Raw genomic sequence first — 18,420 nt, 5'->3', positions numbered from 1 at the left:
TTCGAGTGGTAGTAAAAATCGTGTTTACGGCGCACGCGGACGGGTGGAGCGGGCTTTAGTTTCGACTCTCGACTGCAGCGCCGTTGCGGCAAGAATTGGAACTAATCTTGTCAATGTAGAGACTTTTTCGGCTGGCAGCGGCTGGCTGCTACTGAAACCGAACATTTTTTAACCCGTCTCTCTCTAGCAAAGTAAGGATTTTTTAAATCAGAGGGTATAGATAGAGTATTGCGTTCAATAATAATAATAACTATAGCAGAGCGTAGAGAAATAGAAGTAGGTACTTTTGTACTACGATTTTAAAATGAAAAGTGACTCATAAAGATTTTCATGAGTTGGTGCTTTATGTAAAATATAAAAATAAGAACTATGGTAGAAAAAGAAAATACGTTTTAATAAGCTAATCATTCAAGATTTTTGAAAATAACATCAAAATATTATCAATATGTAGTTAAAATTATGAGCTAAGTTATGCACACTCTATGATACCTTTTACGTACTTATAACAATAATGTACCTACTTAAAAGTGTGCTATAGCTAGGTATGCTTATAAGATTATACCTTCCACAATTCCTATAGCTTTTTGGGTATTTTTTTCTTACCAGAACGATATTTCAAAATCTAATTCGATTAAAGCATGTCAACATAATTTATCATTTAATTGACTGAAAAATGTATTTTTTTTGTTTCAGGTATGCCTTAAATTAACAACTGATCATTGGTAAAAATAACAAAGTTAGCCCTCTTATTATTGGTCCTTTCCAGACCCAAATATGTGAAAGACCCAAATATGTGATACAATTTATAATTATTCTTTGTCAATTTTGCAAGAAAGTTGCACAGCTTCACAGCTCTCTGTAACTTCGTATTTCGTTAGTAAGAGTAGTCCACTTGAGCGTTAGGGTAGTTGAGATCTCGAGTAGAGACCACGAACAGGCAAACGTAGTGTGGGACTCCCTCCAGCTCGCTCGACCGAAGACATCAGGAAGGTGGCCGATAATGTCCGGATGAGCAAGGCCGAGGGCAGAGTGTCGTGGCGCTTGGGAGAGGCCTATGTCCAGTCTACGGGCTGATGTCCACCTCAGCTAAGGCTGTTGGAAAAATGAAAATTGTAGGTATACTAGTTAGATATATCTAAGCAAAAAAATACAAGATGCAATCGAGGATTTTCTTTCGCCATATATTTTCCTCTGTGAACGAGCCTTTGTGAAAATTGTGGTAGGTAAATGCATCTTGACGATCAACAAATAATTGTAAAATTTTACGGTAAATAATAAATGATGAATCTGATTGATGATGTGTGCTGGATGGACAAAGTGCGATTAGAGAGAGAACGCAGCTAGGAAAAACTGTAGGAAATCCCGTCGCTGGTGACAAATTACCTACTACTTTATAAAGCATACATTTTCTTAAATTCATTATTATTTATCTTATTTAAGTACTTATACATCTCAATTATGGCTACTTGATGATAAGCTAGGTTGTTTGATATTCCTACCTACATACTTATTTGTAGCTAATTGTACAATGTTCTTACTCTTATGTTTGTATTCAAAGGAAACGATGAAGGTTCTTGTGTATCTGCTTGCTATTTTAATTGCCCGGTAGCCGCTAAATAACTAACTCCATTTATATAAATAAAATTGACCAATTACCCACGCCGAAATGAAAAAAAGTAGGGCCGGTTCCTTTTTCAAATAATAAGTATGTTTAAAGGGTGCAATAAAAATGCTAACGTGTGTCTTTGAAGGCGGCCGCTGAACGCCATTCATTCGTTTGATGGCTTCATTTGTACCAGTGGAGTTGCTATAATGCGCTATTGTTTACCCTTCGATAGTGCACCCTTTACAAACGCCACTCGACGGCAGAGCGAGACAGCTATATCTCCCGTAGCTACGGCTGCGATGCTACGCGCTCCGTAGATCACAGTCCTTCTCGCTCGCTCCTGCCGTATCGCCGTTTGAACGACAGGGACCGAGTGTCGCCTCGTAAAACAGGTAGTAGAGAAATAATAATCATCTTTACGACTTCTCACTCTATTCAGCACCTTGTTACGATACTGCGAGCTCATTGTGCTGCGGTCGAGTGGTTGTAAAATCTTTTCTTTACTTGCCCGTCTCACTAATTGTACGTTTATGAGTTTACGACTTTTGTGGTTACTTTTCAGTAGTAAAACCATCATTGACTTTTGTCGCACGTTTTTTTGTTGACTTAATGCGTAGGCGAGCCGGGTTTTACGTTTTTGCGGCTCTTTCAGCCATTTTTATGATTTATGACCACTAAATAGGGCTACGCAAGCTTTTCTATTTACACTAAACTTGACTTGTACAATAGTTTTATTTACTTTTTGGTTTATCTATCATTGAGCAGAGTCAAGTCAAGAGTAAGTACCTATCTAACATAATGAACACAGATGCTGAAATTCAGCTTTCAGCCTACAGACAGACCCACGTGCATCAGTGGGTGTGATAAGAAAGGGAAAAGAGAGCGTTGATAATATTTATAGTGATTAGGCTGAAGGGGCCGGCGCTCAGTGGCGGCGGCGGTGGCGGCAGGTTCCGCGCGGCGCCACCAGGCGGCGGGCGCGGGCGCTCAGTAGCCTGCCAGCCCCGGCCCGTGGCGAACGCTCACTCTCACGAGCCGCGCCCACCTCACGCGACATCACCAAACTTCGCTCGCGATCTGAAAAAAAAAGACGACCAAGTCAACACGTGCACAGTAGTGACACCGACCGGCGCTTCACACTTAAAAACTCGTAAAACCCACGGCACGCGCTGCCGACTCGTAAAATAATCGTAAAAAGTAAACACACATTGGCCGCTCTTTATCGCCCATTATGACGCTCGAGTGACGTTTAAGAGGCAATAAAATTATCGAAATTAATTCCCCCGTAAGTGACATTGGCGGAGGTCGCGTTATCACGTCGCGGGCCGCGATGACATAAGCGGAGCTCCGCTCGACCGTTGCCAGTGACGTAGTGAGTGACTGTTGACAATGAACTCGTACTTCGAGCAGGGTGGTTTCTACGGGGCCCATGGGGTGCACCAGGGCGGCGGGGGCGGGGACCAGTACCGGGGGTTCCCGCTGGGGCTGACGTACGCCCAGCCTCACGGGCTGCACCAGGCGCGGCCGCAGGATTCGCCTTACGACGCGTCGGTGGCAGCGGCTTGTAAGCTGTATGCGGGAGAGCAGCAGTACGCGAAGGCTGATTGTTCGAAGGGTGGTGGCGAGCAGCAGAACGGTTATGGAGGGAAGGAGGGTTGGGGGGCAGGGTTAGGGGCGCTGGTGCGTCCGGCCGCGTGCACTCCGGAGGCGCGGTACAGCGAGTCCTCCAGCCCGGGCCGCGCGCTGCCGTGGGGCAACCAGTGCGCGCTGCCGGGCGCCGCCGCCGCCGCGCAGCCCGTGCAGCACCAGCCCACCAACCACACCTTCTACCCTTGGATGGCCATAGCAGGTTAGTCAACCCTTAAATACATAAACCCTTGTATCGTCAGTCGCTATATTATTCGTACCCAAGTCCGTAAGGTGACTTGGAATTTATATGAATTTCATGATCTATCGTCATCAGAGATAAAATGTTATGACGGAAAACTGCTATAATTATGAGGAACTTTCATAAGCAATACAAACCTAATCTTATTATTTTATATTTGTACATTTAAGTATTACCTATATACAAATAATAAACAAATAAATTTATCGCAGATAAGGAATCTATTAAAAAATTAAGAAAATATAATGACCAAAACAGTGACCGCCCGAACGGGATACCTCACATAGTTTCGAGGAGCTCTAAAATGTTACTCACACTGTGCCGGTCCCGTTTGAGGACAGACGCAGGCGGCCCGTTGGGGCAAGTCCGACCCAGTCCCCTTGGAAACCAATAAGAGTGCGGCAGGTAGCACCCGCCGACTCAACTCAAGTGCCAATAAAATGTACATAAAACGAACCACCCCCGTTAACACTTTATTAGTGCGACAGATTCGAGTGCCACTCATAATTTATCACTTGTAAAAGATTTTAAGAGTCCTCCGAACAAATTTTCGGTAGGACCTCATAAGTTTTTGTAGCCAATTAAAATCAAATCACAAAGTCGTTAAAGAGGTCCGCTATTTGTAATGCAAATGAGCCTTGAAAAAACTTTATGAGCTGGTGTTATTAAATTTTTTTAGTTAGTTAGTGGGTAGGATCTATGTAGAATATAGAACATTGAATACAACCATATTGGTAGAGATGACTCTATTCTGAAATTAAATTTTTCAGGTTTCTTTTACTTGTGATGTGTTTTTCCTTCCTAATATGCACCATTTTGAAATATATTATAGATCTAAATAAATAATAAATATTTGGTGACTATATTTTATATACTTACCTATTTAACACACATATTTTCGTACATTTATTATAATATTATCATTAATATCAAATTGTATATTTTTTGCTAAAACTCAAGCTATGAAGTTGTTTTAAATTATTTAATCCTTATAATATTTTTTTATGAATACCATGTTAAATTTATAATAAAATTATTGGCACAAAATATTAAAGATTCGACTGCTTTTATAATTTATCATCAGTTAGAGTAAATATAATATATAAAACGCACACTAATGATTGTTTTTCTACATCAGATGTAAAAACAAAAGTAGTCAATCTTGTAATAATTACATGTTATTTTAGTCGACTGTGCTATTAAAGTTCGTACTTCGTACCTTACCCACTAAGGTTCTAGTTCTAGACTGCATTTTCCTCTACAATATAAATAAATATTAACCCAAATATAAATGAGCTCGAGGATAGTGATGAATTTCTAAGTTGCATTTCATTTAACTAAACAGTTTGGTGGGTACTATTTAGTAGGTAAGTAACATACTTAAAATATTGGCCACAAAATATTTACCTTTTTATGATTGTTGTTACATATTTTTCCCAATAAATACCTAATTTTAAATGTAAATTATGGTTCTTTGATTCGATCACATTTTAGCGCTCCTAAAGCTTGGATGCGTATTTACAATACCATGGTTTGGTACCTAATATCTTAAAGTAAGTACATTTGGGTATCCAATTATCAGATTTTAAAATAATAAATCTATAATAATTATGTTCTTACGCAATTAAAAGGAAAATAAATACTGAGAAACTTCACTTTAAGCTACTTAAATATAGTTGTCCTGATTTTCTACTGCCAACACCTACTCCAACTAAGAATCTAATGAAGCAAGTGAAAAGCGTAATTACAAAATGGCATTCGCCTCTACACTCGCATTGGGCAAGAGTGGCGGAAACGTTCGGAAACGAACGCGTGTCCAGGTCAATGGCCGAGCTCTAGTTTGGGCGCATTATTATTAACTGTGGACTGTGGAGCCACTGACCCTACCACTTGAGCATTTGATCATCTCCAGGAGAAAAGTAGCTAGTAGCAGATGTAGGTAGGAAAAAAAAAGCGCCTGGAACCAAAAAAATGGGTTGCGGCTGTAAAGTATTTTTAATGTTTTTCTGTATAATAAAACTCAGTACTTATAGTAAAATGGTTCATTTTACTAACAATATTTTTAAATGTTGAATTTCAATAATAATTTCCTTGTATATTTTTTACTTATTGGAATAAATTGATATCGTAGGATCTCATTGTCGAATAAATTCTGTCTATAAGATTTCGTCGTCCTAATTGCTACTATAATTTCATATAAGAACATGTATTACAGAAATTCTTATTGGTATTTCATCTAGTTAGATATGTAGGTTTAGATAAATCCTTATATTATTATATATTTTTTCGATTTAGAGTTATTTATCTATTTCTATAATTACTACATTCATAATTAGATTATAGATAAAAAACTAATGAAGTTAAAATTTCACAAAACAAGTGAATACCAACATTCTCAAATTCCTGACTAACAAAGTAAGTGGGCATTGCTATTAGATTCCTCAATCCTACCGATCGGCTCTCATTACTAACACAGCAATTAACCACGCGTGTGGTCCGTATTCTCATAATTCATGCGACTTGATAAAATTAAATAACACGGCCTAAAAAATAAGAATTAAAAATAAAGTAGTCGGACTGTGTCGGCCATATTTCATCGGTGCACGCAATTCCCTCTCGGAAACAATACAAGGCCGTGGCTCGAGAATTCGGGACTATTTTTCGGTCTTTGATGAACGTTTGAGAACTTTGACCATGTGTGATAGCAATAAGATCTCGTCTTGTTCTTGATCATTTTCATAAAATGCTTAGTATAATTTTCATAAAATTGACAATAATTTTCAGGCATACCTTTTTTGATCAAATGAGCTTTTAAGGTGAATGTAATACAAATTCTTATAATTTTCGTACATTTTTCGATCATCGGCTACTTATGTGAATAATTAATCATCTTGGCGAGCTTCGCCATCATTTTTCACAGCAATTGTCCGCGGCCGGTGGTATTAAGAAACTTGGCTCTAACCTCAAGCTGGGTTGACCCTATAATTTCTAAACAGGTTCCCAAATTGGCGACTGCATTTTGCTTCAGGGTCGAAACATAACTTTTAGAGATCGACAAAGAATGTTTATGGGTTATAAATTGGTTCTTTCTAATAGTTTTACTGGGTCTATTAGATAATAGCAAATGATATTGAAATATTTTAAATTTATAAGTATTAATAAAACAATAAAATAAGAAAAGATTTGAATTGTATGCTTTAGTCTAAATTGGTGGATTTAGAATTTATTTTACATGTTGTTATAGAAACAAAACCTTCAAACGACCTTGTACAATTTAAATTGAATAACTTAAAAAAACTCAATGAGCAGTTGGTCGTTCCCCAAATTGGCCCATCCGTCCAACCGCACACCAGGAAAACAAACACCAATACACACAAAAATATAATAGCCCTCACAGTCAAAAGCCATAAACTAATAATGGGGGAGACGTGTTTTATACTTTTAAAGGTATTCAAACTTTGCATTTCAACATTAGTACAGCGTAAACCGTCTGTGTGAATGCACGTTTGATTTAAAAAGTTTGTTTTAAAAAGTGGCAATAAAGTGTTCCTAATTCAAAATGGTTAGATCGATGGCGCGGAGGTGTGTGTGCATGCGCATGTTTCCCGCCCGTTCTCGGCGCGCGCCCGGCGGCCATCTTGGGATAAGGATCGATCATAGGTGCTGCAGCTGTGAAGTGATAAATACGCGGCCCGACTCCCATGCTATGCCTTGCAGATTCTTGTTGTGGATGTGGCCGAGATTGTGATAGCGATAGGAAAAGAAATCTTGTGATTTTTTTATGTTATCTAAATTTATTATTTTGTACTTATAAAAAATCAGTGAGTTTAAAACCAATCTACTTTGCGCTAAAATATTTACCTACTGTAAATTATGGATTTTTAAGTTAAGTTATTTAAAGTTAAGTTGTTTTGGATTAATAGTGTACTTTAAACTAATGAGACTACTTTCATAGACCTAGCTAGTACAGATACCTAGACTACACAGATAGTTAGACTTTAAACGTGTATTTTCCTAGAAAAAAATATTGTGTACCTACCCACCTAGATAATAAGTAGTTTTGGTTGCCCTCAACCTTGCCTCCGAGTGACGTCGGTAAAGTGGTAGTTTAAGTAATATTTGTTGCACTGAAAAAAGCCTAGCCTAGTTGAACAATGGACTCATGATAGCTACCTTTACCTATATTTTATTACTACGATTTAGTAAGTATTACTTATTATTACTTATTTAGAAGTATTAGTTATTAGTAGTTATTAAGTACCTCCACAGAATAATTCAATTTACTATTACCTAGTGCTAATCAAATACACTAACTAAGAAGCAAATACTGCAATTTGTTGAAAACAGACAGACAGACAACGGTATACATTGTCTGAGAGATGATATATTGCAGGCTATAACTCATCGTTGCTCGCGGTATGTAAAAATGTATTATTACTAAGTCGGTCGGCTGGGAGTGCCGGCCGTGCTAAGGTGAACGCACACTGATGCGATATGAAGCGGTATTTTTTTTAAACTTTATACATACCTACTTTAGTAATTATATTTTATAACAAACATCTCTATTGCTGAAATTCTTTGTAATTGCAATGCGGAAAGATTTAAGATATAAATTGCTTAATTATTTGAATAGTTTAAAATGTTATTATAAATAAGTAAATATTTACATTCTTATCATAATCCATAAATATTTAGTAAGTATTATAGATAGTGCGTACTTCAATTATTTTTAGAAGAATGGTATCAAATGGGTCAGTACATTCACCATCTCTTGTATATTTTTAAAGGAAATAAACTTTTTTACTTTACTTACTTACTAAAATGGTTGTAGGTGCGGTATTGTTATTAGGTATCATTTAATAAATAATACCAAGTTAGGAATAGTATTCATGCAGTTGCAATATTTCTTAAAACTTAAATTTATTTGCTTCAAGGAGATAAAAGATGTAGAGAACCCAAACTATCGAGTACACATCGTCGGTAGATTACACAATAATGTTTGTATAACCATAACATATTAACCGACAAAATATAATCCGCAACACAATATCCTAAATTGCATCCACAAATTTTTGCTGAGCTAACCTGTTCTCAGTAAACTATTAAAGCATATTTAATTTCACATAAACAGTATACTAACACACACTTCATATTTTAACTTTTGATTCACTAAACCAAGCTTTCATTTAGTATGAAATTGCTTTGCAAAATTAAATTTTATTTCGTCGGGAGAAGATTCAAGTCGTATAAATTATTAGCTTTATAAGGTTTTTCATTGCTCGCGCGGACATTTTCTGTGAGACACTACCTTTTGAGGAATAAGGTTTAGTTTTGTGTGTGTGCTTTTATGTTGGGAAATTGTGTCTCCGTTTGACGGAAAGGGCTTCGTGCCGAAAGTAGCGTTTTAACGAGCAATGTGTCTTAAAACTCAGTCGGTTACTGTTACTGCACTTCGCATTAACGAAACTAGTCCCACTACCGTTATTTCGTCTAGAAATACAAATGTCTATCGATCTATTAATAAAACGAATTCAATTAATTGGAAGTGTCGAAACAGCGATTCGGCAAAAATAACTCGAGACAATAAAAAATGGCAAATCGCATGCAAAATTTCATAAATTAGTGTCGGAACGTATTTTTGAAAACTTGAAGCTTCTTTTTAATTATTGTCTATCAATTAAAAAGTGTGTGTTCGGTCGTTTCGAGTTTGTCCGATTCGCGTCGGTCATTTCCGATTATGTCCGGCTATCAGTGGAAGCATCAATAAAGTTTATTGCCGCCACTCGTCTAGTAGAAACAAGAAATTACTGGTCCATTAAATGCAACACTTTCATCTCCTACAAAAAAATAGACTAAAAAATGTGAAAGGTTAGTATAAAATTTTCACCGAAGAATTAATACGCACATAGGTTGGCTTAGTAAAATTGATATTCCTTGTGCTTGGATAAAATATGTTAAGTTACACAAAATTTCAATTTAACTCACCTTGGGTTTAATATTTATAGAAACAATAAAATTCACTCACATTAAACAGAGGTGGATGAGACACTGGTCCTCGTAACTTCATTTTGGCCCCACCACTACCAATAAATAATTATAGACTAGCTAATATTAATCCCTTATAGAAAGTAAAGTGACTAATTCTTTCTATCTCTTTCTGGCCTAATACTACCATTATTTAGTTTAACTTGCATTAAAATAAACCAAATATTTTATTGCAAGTTAACCTAAAATAATGGTTTAAAAGTTTTAAGTAAATTTATAAAGTCGTTACTAAATATACCTACGTTACTTACTATCTCTACAATGTTAGATATTTAAAAACCGTAGGCAAGTACCTACCTAGGCACAGAGTTACCTGTATTGATTATACCGGGATTTATCATAATCGCTGCTATAATTACTAGTTACTGGTTTTAATTAAAAAACTACGACAAAATGAAGATAAATTACCTATCATGGTTTCCATTGTAAATTGATTTTGCACCGAGTGAGGCATGCAATAGTGTTTAATGTGACTGCATGTTATCACTTGGTAGTTGTTTACGATCTGTTGGCATGAATTTTAATTCAAATAATATACATTTTAACTAAAATATTTTATTCGTTGGAAAGAGACAGCAGTAATGATCTCGGCTCCACCTCATATTGCCATCTGTCCGAAACGTGATAACGGCCTCGGTTACACGCTACATGCGGGTTAAAAAAACAACGTTTCTATTATAGAGGTAGCCCACTTTTTTACTAGCGGCCTGGCCAAGAATGCAATCGTAAATTATAATTTATATGGCTCCAAAATTAAGACATCAGCCTTTCTTCTCTAGCGGCGTCCTTTGAAGGCCTTAGTTCAGTTTGAAATGGTGACCGAAGAAGACGCTCCGGCTATTGCAAGTGATATCGCGAATGCGCGCCGCATACCTCGATGTTTCGAACGTCCGTCATAAAATTGCGCACACAAATTGGTCGGCGATTATCAAAAGCGTGCGATAGATGGTGATGGCCCCACGTACTGCCAATTTACGCGACTCGGAAGTAACACGGCGGCGGCGACCATCAATAGAGAACTAACATTTCCGCACCATCCGAAATAGGACCCCTGCTATAATTTCGCCACAGAGTACAGTCTTGCAGACGCGACATTAGTCATTGCTTTTACTCTCTCACACGCATCATGGGAGATGCGTTTTGTTGTCAACGCACGAATGCTGGAATCATCGGACGCAAGAGCAGAATTTTAATGAGAGTTTCCTTCTGCATTTTGCATTTGCAATACATAAACATTATGCGGCTCGCCGTCATGTTAACAACGGAAAATACGATCACCGCTTGTGTGTTAAACAGACTTTATAATGTGTTTTATTTAAAATTATTGTGATGTTTAATTTGTGCTCCATGCTGTGGTATTGTGAATTTCAATGTTTCGAACTTAACAGTCAGTGCGCCTCTACATTTTTGTAGCCCGCCTAATATGAGAGGCTATGAAAATGAAATTAAAGTACACATTTGTTTAGTGCACCAAACAGTGATGTTCAAACGGGGGACTACCTCAACTCAAATTTCATATATGGCATTTAAGTTGTTAAAATTCATAAAAGATAGGCACATCGTTAATAGTTTTTACCTAAATGTAAAACGTCTAATAAAAACCATAGGTCTAAAATAAAACACTTTCTAGATAAATTTTGAGATGCTCTGAGACACTGAGTCTTTATGAATGCGGGCTCACGAGACTGCAGGCGAAAATATGAGGAAAAACAAACATCGCACCGACCAAACACACCCGCTTAGTGTAGTGAGTTACTGCGACATCGCCACAGCCGCCCAAGCATTTAATGTGCACCTTTTCACAGGGCCTAAGATTAAGTGTCACATCTACAAAATAATTCGTCACATTTACTTTTACTTTGACGATCAATTTTGACAAACATCATTAAAAGCCCTTAAAGTTAATAAGTAATTAATATTTTGCCGTATATGCAGTTCAGGTACAAAATGTTGAACGAATTCTAAGAATGGACTTTACATAAAGACAAGTTCTTAAAGGAGGACAGAAATGTATTAACAAAAAGTTCAGACCACACAGTATGTTTATATTTTTATTAATATAGAATATCGATTAAAGAAGTATGAATAATTTATTACGCTTCATTGAGTAATAAGCATTTTCTGCCAGAGAACACCTAATGGGAGAGGCTTCATAAGTAAAGTAGTAGTTAAACATGAATTACATTAGTTTCCTTAAGTTTACCTGTTTTTTTTTGCTTAATTAATAATACTGTAGATGTCAAAGACGTAACACACAACACCAGAGCAAAATGACAATCCATACACTGGCGAGCAAATTATTACGCCACCGAGACACATTTACTAATTTTACACTCAATATTACTCATATTCTACGATGGCAGAACTATCGAAGATATTATTTATGAATGAGCTAGACAAGTTCTTTACAATTCTAGGTAAGCATTCCTGTCGTACCGCAGACGTTAGCTAAGTAGGTTTTTGACGCTCAACTCAGTTATCCGTTAATTGGATATCTCTGCGCTCAGTTCTCATATTTTATTAATTTAATCACTGTGCTGATTTTTATATGGCCACTGGAATTGAGTTGCACATTCTCTTGTGAGCAACGCACACTAAGTTGCTTAGGGTAGATCAAGTTTTGTGTTATACTGAAGACAATAATGTACGGTCAGCTTTACACAAGTACCTTAGTATATCTATACGTACACATTTATACCTTGTCAACTGTCAATGTTTGTTTGAATAAAAGGCTATCATTTTAAATTAATAAAAATGTGTGCATATTTTTTTAGGTTAGGAAGCGCAGTTCGATATCAAAGATTTACTAGTCAACGTTAAAGATTTATACCACTAATAACTTTAATTGCCATATTAAGCAAATTAAAACTACTGAGCTAAAAATAATAATAACCGGTTCTTGTTCTAAGTTATTTAATGCTTTACACAAACCTTTAAATTTATTCGAGGAGGGTTTTTACTGTTTGATCGATACTGAATATTTTTGTATCTACACTGAGGTACTTCTATATGAATATTTATATCAATCTATCCATAGCTACAGCATTTTTTAGATTTGTCATAAAAGGTGAAAAATCTTAGTGAAACCATTTTATTTTAGATATAGTTTATTTATTTAATAATATCTTGATTAATAAGACACACTAAGATTGTTTCCCTAAGATTGTCTACATACAATAGGTCTACATAATGTTATGAGTACATACAAAGGTACCTAAACAGAAAGATAGTGTTGTTCGTAGACGGCCGTTGACCCCAGCCGCCCTTCCGGCCGCCCCGCTGACCTGCTCACTGAAATCCTGAAACTGCAACCTTTTTCTACAGTTTACATACATACATCGGCTAAGTTTGAAAATCGATTATTGTGCATTGTACAACCTCTTTTTACAAAATTGGAAACCAGATTATTAGTTTTTTTATTAATGTAGGCCATTTTGTACTCACAACCTCTTTTTACAAATTTAAAACCAAATTAAAGTTAATCAATTATTAGTTTTTTTAATAATGTTACGGGTACGTAGGCCATGATAATTTTTAAATTGGCGTTCTATTTCGCTAAAGAAAGCGGAAGAGGTTAAATTTAAAATGTTCGGTGTATAGAAAAAAAACGCTTTTAAATTAAGTAATTACCCACCAATTACGAGTAGATTCATCACCTAAACAGTCTCTTAGTATACTTTAATATAGACATTAATTGCATTCATTTGAATAATTTAACAATGAATCCTCCCAGACTCTAGAACAATAAAATTAAACAAGTGAGTCGAATTTCATTCCAAAAAGTAAACGCATCAGGTGTACATTTAACAGTTAATTTAGCCTTTGTGCCTAACAGTTACGAATAAATTTTAGTTTATAATTTTCTAGGTATTTATAAAGGTCTAAGAGCATGAATATTAAGAAGTATAGAAGAATACTTGATAAAAAATACCTTCAAACGACAGAATGATATTTTTTATACCTTTAACCATATCAAAAAATATGCTGCGTAAATAAAAACAGTCTTGCAAAAGTGGCTTCCGATACACCGGGCAGAGTGCATTCGGAAATCTCAATGAGTCCGATCGGCGGTTAGGTAGCGTTCGAATTAAGATAATGTTCGCACCTGCGGGTCTGAATAAACTCGAAATAAACGTCACATTCTGAGGCGGGGGCAGTTACGAACACGGTTTACGAGTTAGGGCAGCCGCTCACCGCGCCCCGCCAAGCTACATGGACTATACGCTATAGCGTCCCAACTCATATTCTTGTTTTTTTGCTAAGTATTTTAACTTAGAAATCGGATTGATACGTAGTTTTTTTTTTGTTAACAACCGTGTATTTTTAATCATATTTATATTAATAAAATATTATTACCTAATTAAAGAAATACCACAAAAAATTATTTAATTAATACATACATTAATATTATTTTTTATTTAACAGTTGTTGAGTTGTGACCAAATTTTTCCATAAATTTTATTCATTTTGAAAGTATTGTACCTGAACATTGGTTTTAGTCTCAATATTCTCAGTGGCCGTCGATCCTACGCTTCGGTCGCGGGGCGGCGGCGGCGCGGCTTATAGACGCTTTACCTCTTTTTATTATCGCTGTTTACAAGTAATTCCCGGGAATCAGCTGTTTTAACCCGCTCTATTAAACCGTTAGAATGAGGTTTATTTCTGTCTTCATTACACTGAGTTGGCTTACTAAAATTAAAGTTATTGTGACGTGGTGTGGTGTACCTACCAGTAGGCAAATACAGATAAATGCCATATTACCATAAATACGCAAATATAGTGTGTAACTTTGACTAACTATTGTAAATAACGTTCTACGTTATAATATTTACAAAAATACTAACCATCTACTCACCGTCAATTGGCTACGTGTCATGAAACTTTGCCCGCAATTACAAGCACGTAAACTCGTGTCAGTTAAAGAACTAGGTATATAAAAACTAGCCTTTGTCAATGCAAATGAAAATGTACAATGAAATAATAATAACTTTGTTTCGTTTTTGACGAGTATAGCCCAACCTAAATTGTGCAAAAATTCATAATAATGGTTGCTCAGGTAAACTATATTGTCTTGAGGCTTCTTAAAAGACATAACTGTTTTATTGTGTCCAAAAAATGCATTGCGTGATTTTTATGGTTACAGCTTTTAAAGATTCTATTGTAGAGCACCTTTTGTTTCTGCAGAGGCACAGAATTTCAAGACGCGCAAGTTTTGAATATTCAAGCGATGTTAACTTATACAAATAGTCTAAAAAACGAAGTCGTGAGTCTTGGAAACTGACTCGAATGCCTATGTATATTGTATATACGACCGGAAAACATTAAGGTTCATAACTCATATTTTATTGATAACGTCACATTAAAAGCTTTTTTGTTTGAATAATTTGCACTTTGTTAAATTAGCATGGCGCGGTCTTAAATCACGTTAGTTCGCTGACTAGGAGTTCGTGATTCATGGAGGTCTATTAAATCGCCTTTTCGTCTATTAACTCCTGAATTTGTGTAATTTTTCACAACAAATTTGCATGTAAGTAAGTATTAACTACTTGAAAGCCAATTAATTTTTAAAAAGGTACCTACTTAATATAATAGGAATATTAAAATATTGGTAGTTATAATACTTAGATATAATTCATATCCTTGGAACCTTTATGCCGCAGCCAAAAAAACTGTTAATTTTTGAGTGGGACTCATACAGCTCATTAGCTTTGCGTTTATTGAAATTATAACACTGTAACGACTGAAACACATCAAGCACATCTATTTATAACTCACTCAAATCTTACCACGCAGGAATTAAGAGCCACATTATAATAAATATTTGAAGTGTCCCTAATAATCTGCCCTCCACTGTAGATGTCATAACTCGCGCCGCGTCGCTCCATTGTCTCACTGATGTCAAAGATCACCAATTTGCCATTGTGTGCTGCCAAGGGCGGCAGTGCCCTGCGACTGTGAGATTGCTGATTAAAAAAACTCGTGGATATCTTTTTTTCACTGAAATAGTTAAAAGAAAAAAAAAACAATTTAAAAAAGTAGATGATTGTAGATTTCTTAAACCAATTTATGAGTTACTTTATTATTATTACTTAATTTCAAAGTAACTTTCGTTGCCTGCCGTTTTACATGTCTATAATTTTTTTATCATTTTTCCGAATTAAACTAGCTACTTGAACGTCTTCTATGTTTGACTTGCTATCCGTTTCATACGTAATCTCAACTTATCTCACAGCGACAACGCCCCCTATAATTCGAGTGATATCACAAACCACAATAGCACCATTAGACAACAAAACAGCATGTACTAGCTCGAATTATCGACCGACCGAATTGTTGAAAGTTCAAGGACCCAATAAAAAGAAACGTAAACGCGGATGCGTCCACACTACGCTATGACTCATCACAGTAATAAAAATGACGATAAAACTCTATGGATACTGCATGTTAGTAAACAGAACGCCAGCGATATTTTCTAGTCTGGAATTAAATTCGGTTTAGTATGTACAAACACCGGGCAGGCACGTTGCGAGACTAATTTTATGTACAGACCTACACGTTATTTTCATAGCGGCATTAATATTTTGGATGTGTTTTCGTTTTTAAATTGCCTATAAAATGTCGTGAGAATATTTTGCACTGCAATAAACAAAATGTGCTTAAATGTACATATTCAAGATCGTTAATATTTTTTGCAAATTAAAGCTGCCAACCAGGCTATTGTCATGTAAATTACATTAATAGAGTATAATAATTAAGAAGTAGACGAAATTTTTTAATAAAAATTCTATTTTACGGAGTTGACATAGATTTCTTAAATCTTTTACAGATATTTCAGGTCCATTGAATGCCGTATTGGCCCTTATTTCGTAGTTTCATGTAAGGTTCTCGCCGTTATGAGTAATGGGGCATCGGGCATCGTTGTTTACAGGTCTCTGGCACTCACTGCTCGTTGTACAGAACTAGGGTGCCTACAATTACATACGTACTATGATACTCGAACTCAACTCAATAAGATACGATGCTGGACGGTCCAATATTTTAAATTCTTTGTTTAGGTTAGGTTATAATTTTAAGTTTTTATAATAAAAAAAAACAGTTAAGTACTTAGGTACCATTATTATTAATAACGTCAAAATAACTTTATAATTTTTTCTTATATCAATTTGCTTGAATGCAACTAGGTATATTAATTTATAAACCCGCCCGTTTTTTTTTGTTTGTAGTATAAAGGAACATTGAAAAACTAAAATATGTTTATTTATGTATAGTATAAATAACATTTAAATTTAAATTACACTATCAATAGAATTCAGTAGGTAACCACGGTACTGCCAATGAGGAATGATTGTAATAAAACCAGTTAAAATCCGACGTAAGACTAGTTTACTACGTGATTGTTTGATCTATAATGCATCACACTGATAGATAACAATATTGATTTCAATATCAATTTGTGGTAAGGTTGGCTAGACAAGTAAATCACAAAAGAAAATCGACTTCATTAATTTCAAAGATATCTTCTTAGTACCTAAATCCAATGAGTGTTAAGGTTTAGCTCAAAAAATATTTTATTACTATCACTAACAGCACTGCGGTCTAGCCAAGAGGATAAAATAAGCTCGACGAAACACGAAAGGTGTTAAATGGAGAATATTAAAAAAAAATGCAACAGATGTGTATTCCCACCGTCTCAGCCGCGACAGCAGACGACCATTGTGCACGGGCCTTTAGATTATATTAGATTTTGTATCTTGGGGAAAATAATACCTAGGTATATACACTTATAGATGTGGTGTTCGGAGAAAGCTTGTGTATTAACTAACCAAAGGGTTATGCAAGCTTTTATTTAACTGTAACCTTAACACAAAACGGTTTGATGGAAAAATTCACGCAATAAGTTAGTATCTGCAGTTAACAAAAGCTCCACTTATTTTATCAATAACACCGCCAGACTCACATAAATAAAGGGTATGAAAGACCTACTGAACTAATGACGCCCTTACCGGATATAATCCGTTTTGATGCACCGTCCGTCCGGATACTTTATGTCTTTATAACGCGTTCGCGTGTGTTGCGACTATTCGGATCCACGCAATCTGGAGTTACGTCATTATTCAGCTGATCCGCGGTGCTTCTATAGAACCACCGGTCAAAACGATCACTGGACTTGAAATATTAGGTCGTAGTTTGATTTTTTTCAAAATTTAATTTGGCACTTTTAGCGAAATTCTTGATATTTTTTTAAAGAATATAATATATATTATTATTATTATTATTTACTATTACCATACTACCTACGTTTAATTAGTTATATTAATTATATATTTTAATTATTATATAGTTATTTAATATCCATAATAAAAGAATAAATACTTACCCATATTAAAATTAAAACGAGTTTGTATAAAACCAGTAATGCTTTATTTTAGTTCAATGCCAATACTTGCTCCGTTGCCATCATCCATCATCAATTACGATAATTGGTTTCAATAAACACATGTTTCTTCGGAAACACTTAACTAAATATCTAGTTTGATATACAGTGCTGGTGAGTGCAGGTTTTTGTCCATAATTCTCGCAATTACCAGCAGGAAAATCTACATAGGTTGAGTGGAAATGCCATGACAATTACTGATCGATCAATTGTATCCGAACTGTGGTTAGTTGATTCGATGCAAAGATAGCTTTGACAGTTCATTGTACTTTTGAAACGTGAAAAATATGTGGTTTTTTTTTTGTACATTTCGGTATCGTATCCAATACTGTTCTTTCTACTGTTGTTCTTTTTTTGCATATTGTAAGTTAGACCGTAAAAAATAGTACAAACAAACTTTGGCCCAAAAAGTCATAAGTACCTACTCATAATTCATGTGAATAACCC

The 18,420-nt window shown here is 35.6% G+C and overlaps 1 protein-coding gene across 1 annotated transcript in view; it reads left to right on the top strand.

Moving 5' to 3' along the window:
• The first annotated feature begins 2,727 nt into the window (after positions 1-2,727).
• The window catches only part of LOC105386783 (homeotic protein ultrabithorax), an 87,100-nt gene continuing 71,407 nt past the window's right edge, over positions 2,728-18,420 (top strand). The window contains 1 exon segment of the mRNA NM_001316670.1: positions 2,728-3,455. Coding sequence (NP_001303599.1) covers positions 2,996-3,455 — 460 coding nt within the window. The 5' untranslated portion in view covers positions 2,728-2,995.

This window comes from Plutella xylostella, chromosome 6, assembly GCF_932276165.1.
Source record: "Plutella xylostella chromosome 6, ilPluXylo3.1, whole genome shotgun sequence".
NCBI lineage: Eukaryota > Metazoa > Arthropoda > Insecta > Lepidoptera > Plutellidae > Plutella > Plutella xylostella.
The sequence above is the reverse complement of the archived record's forward strand: the minus strand, read 5'-3'. Positions and strand labels throughout refer to the sequence as shown.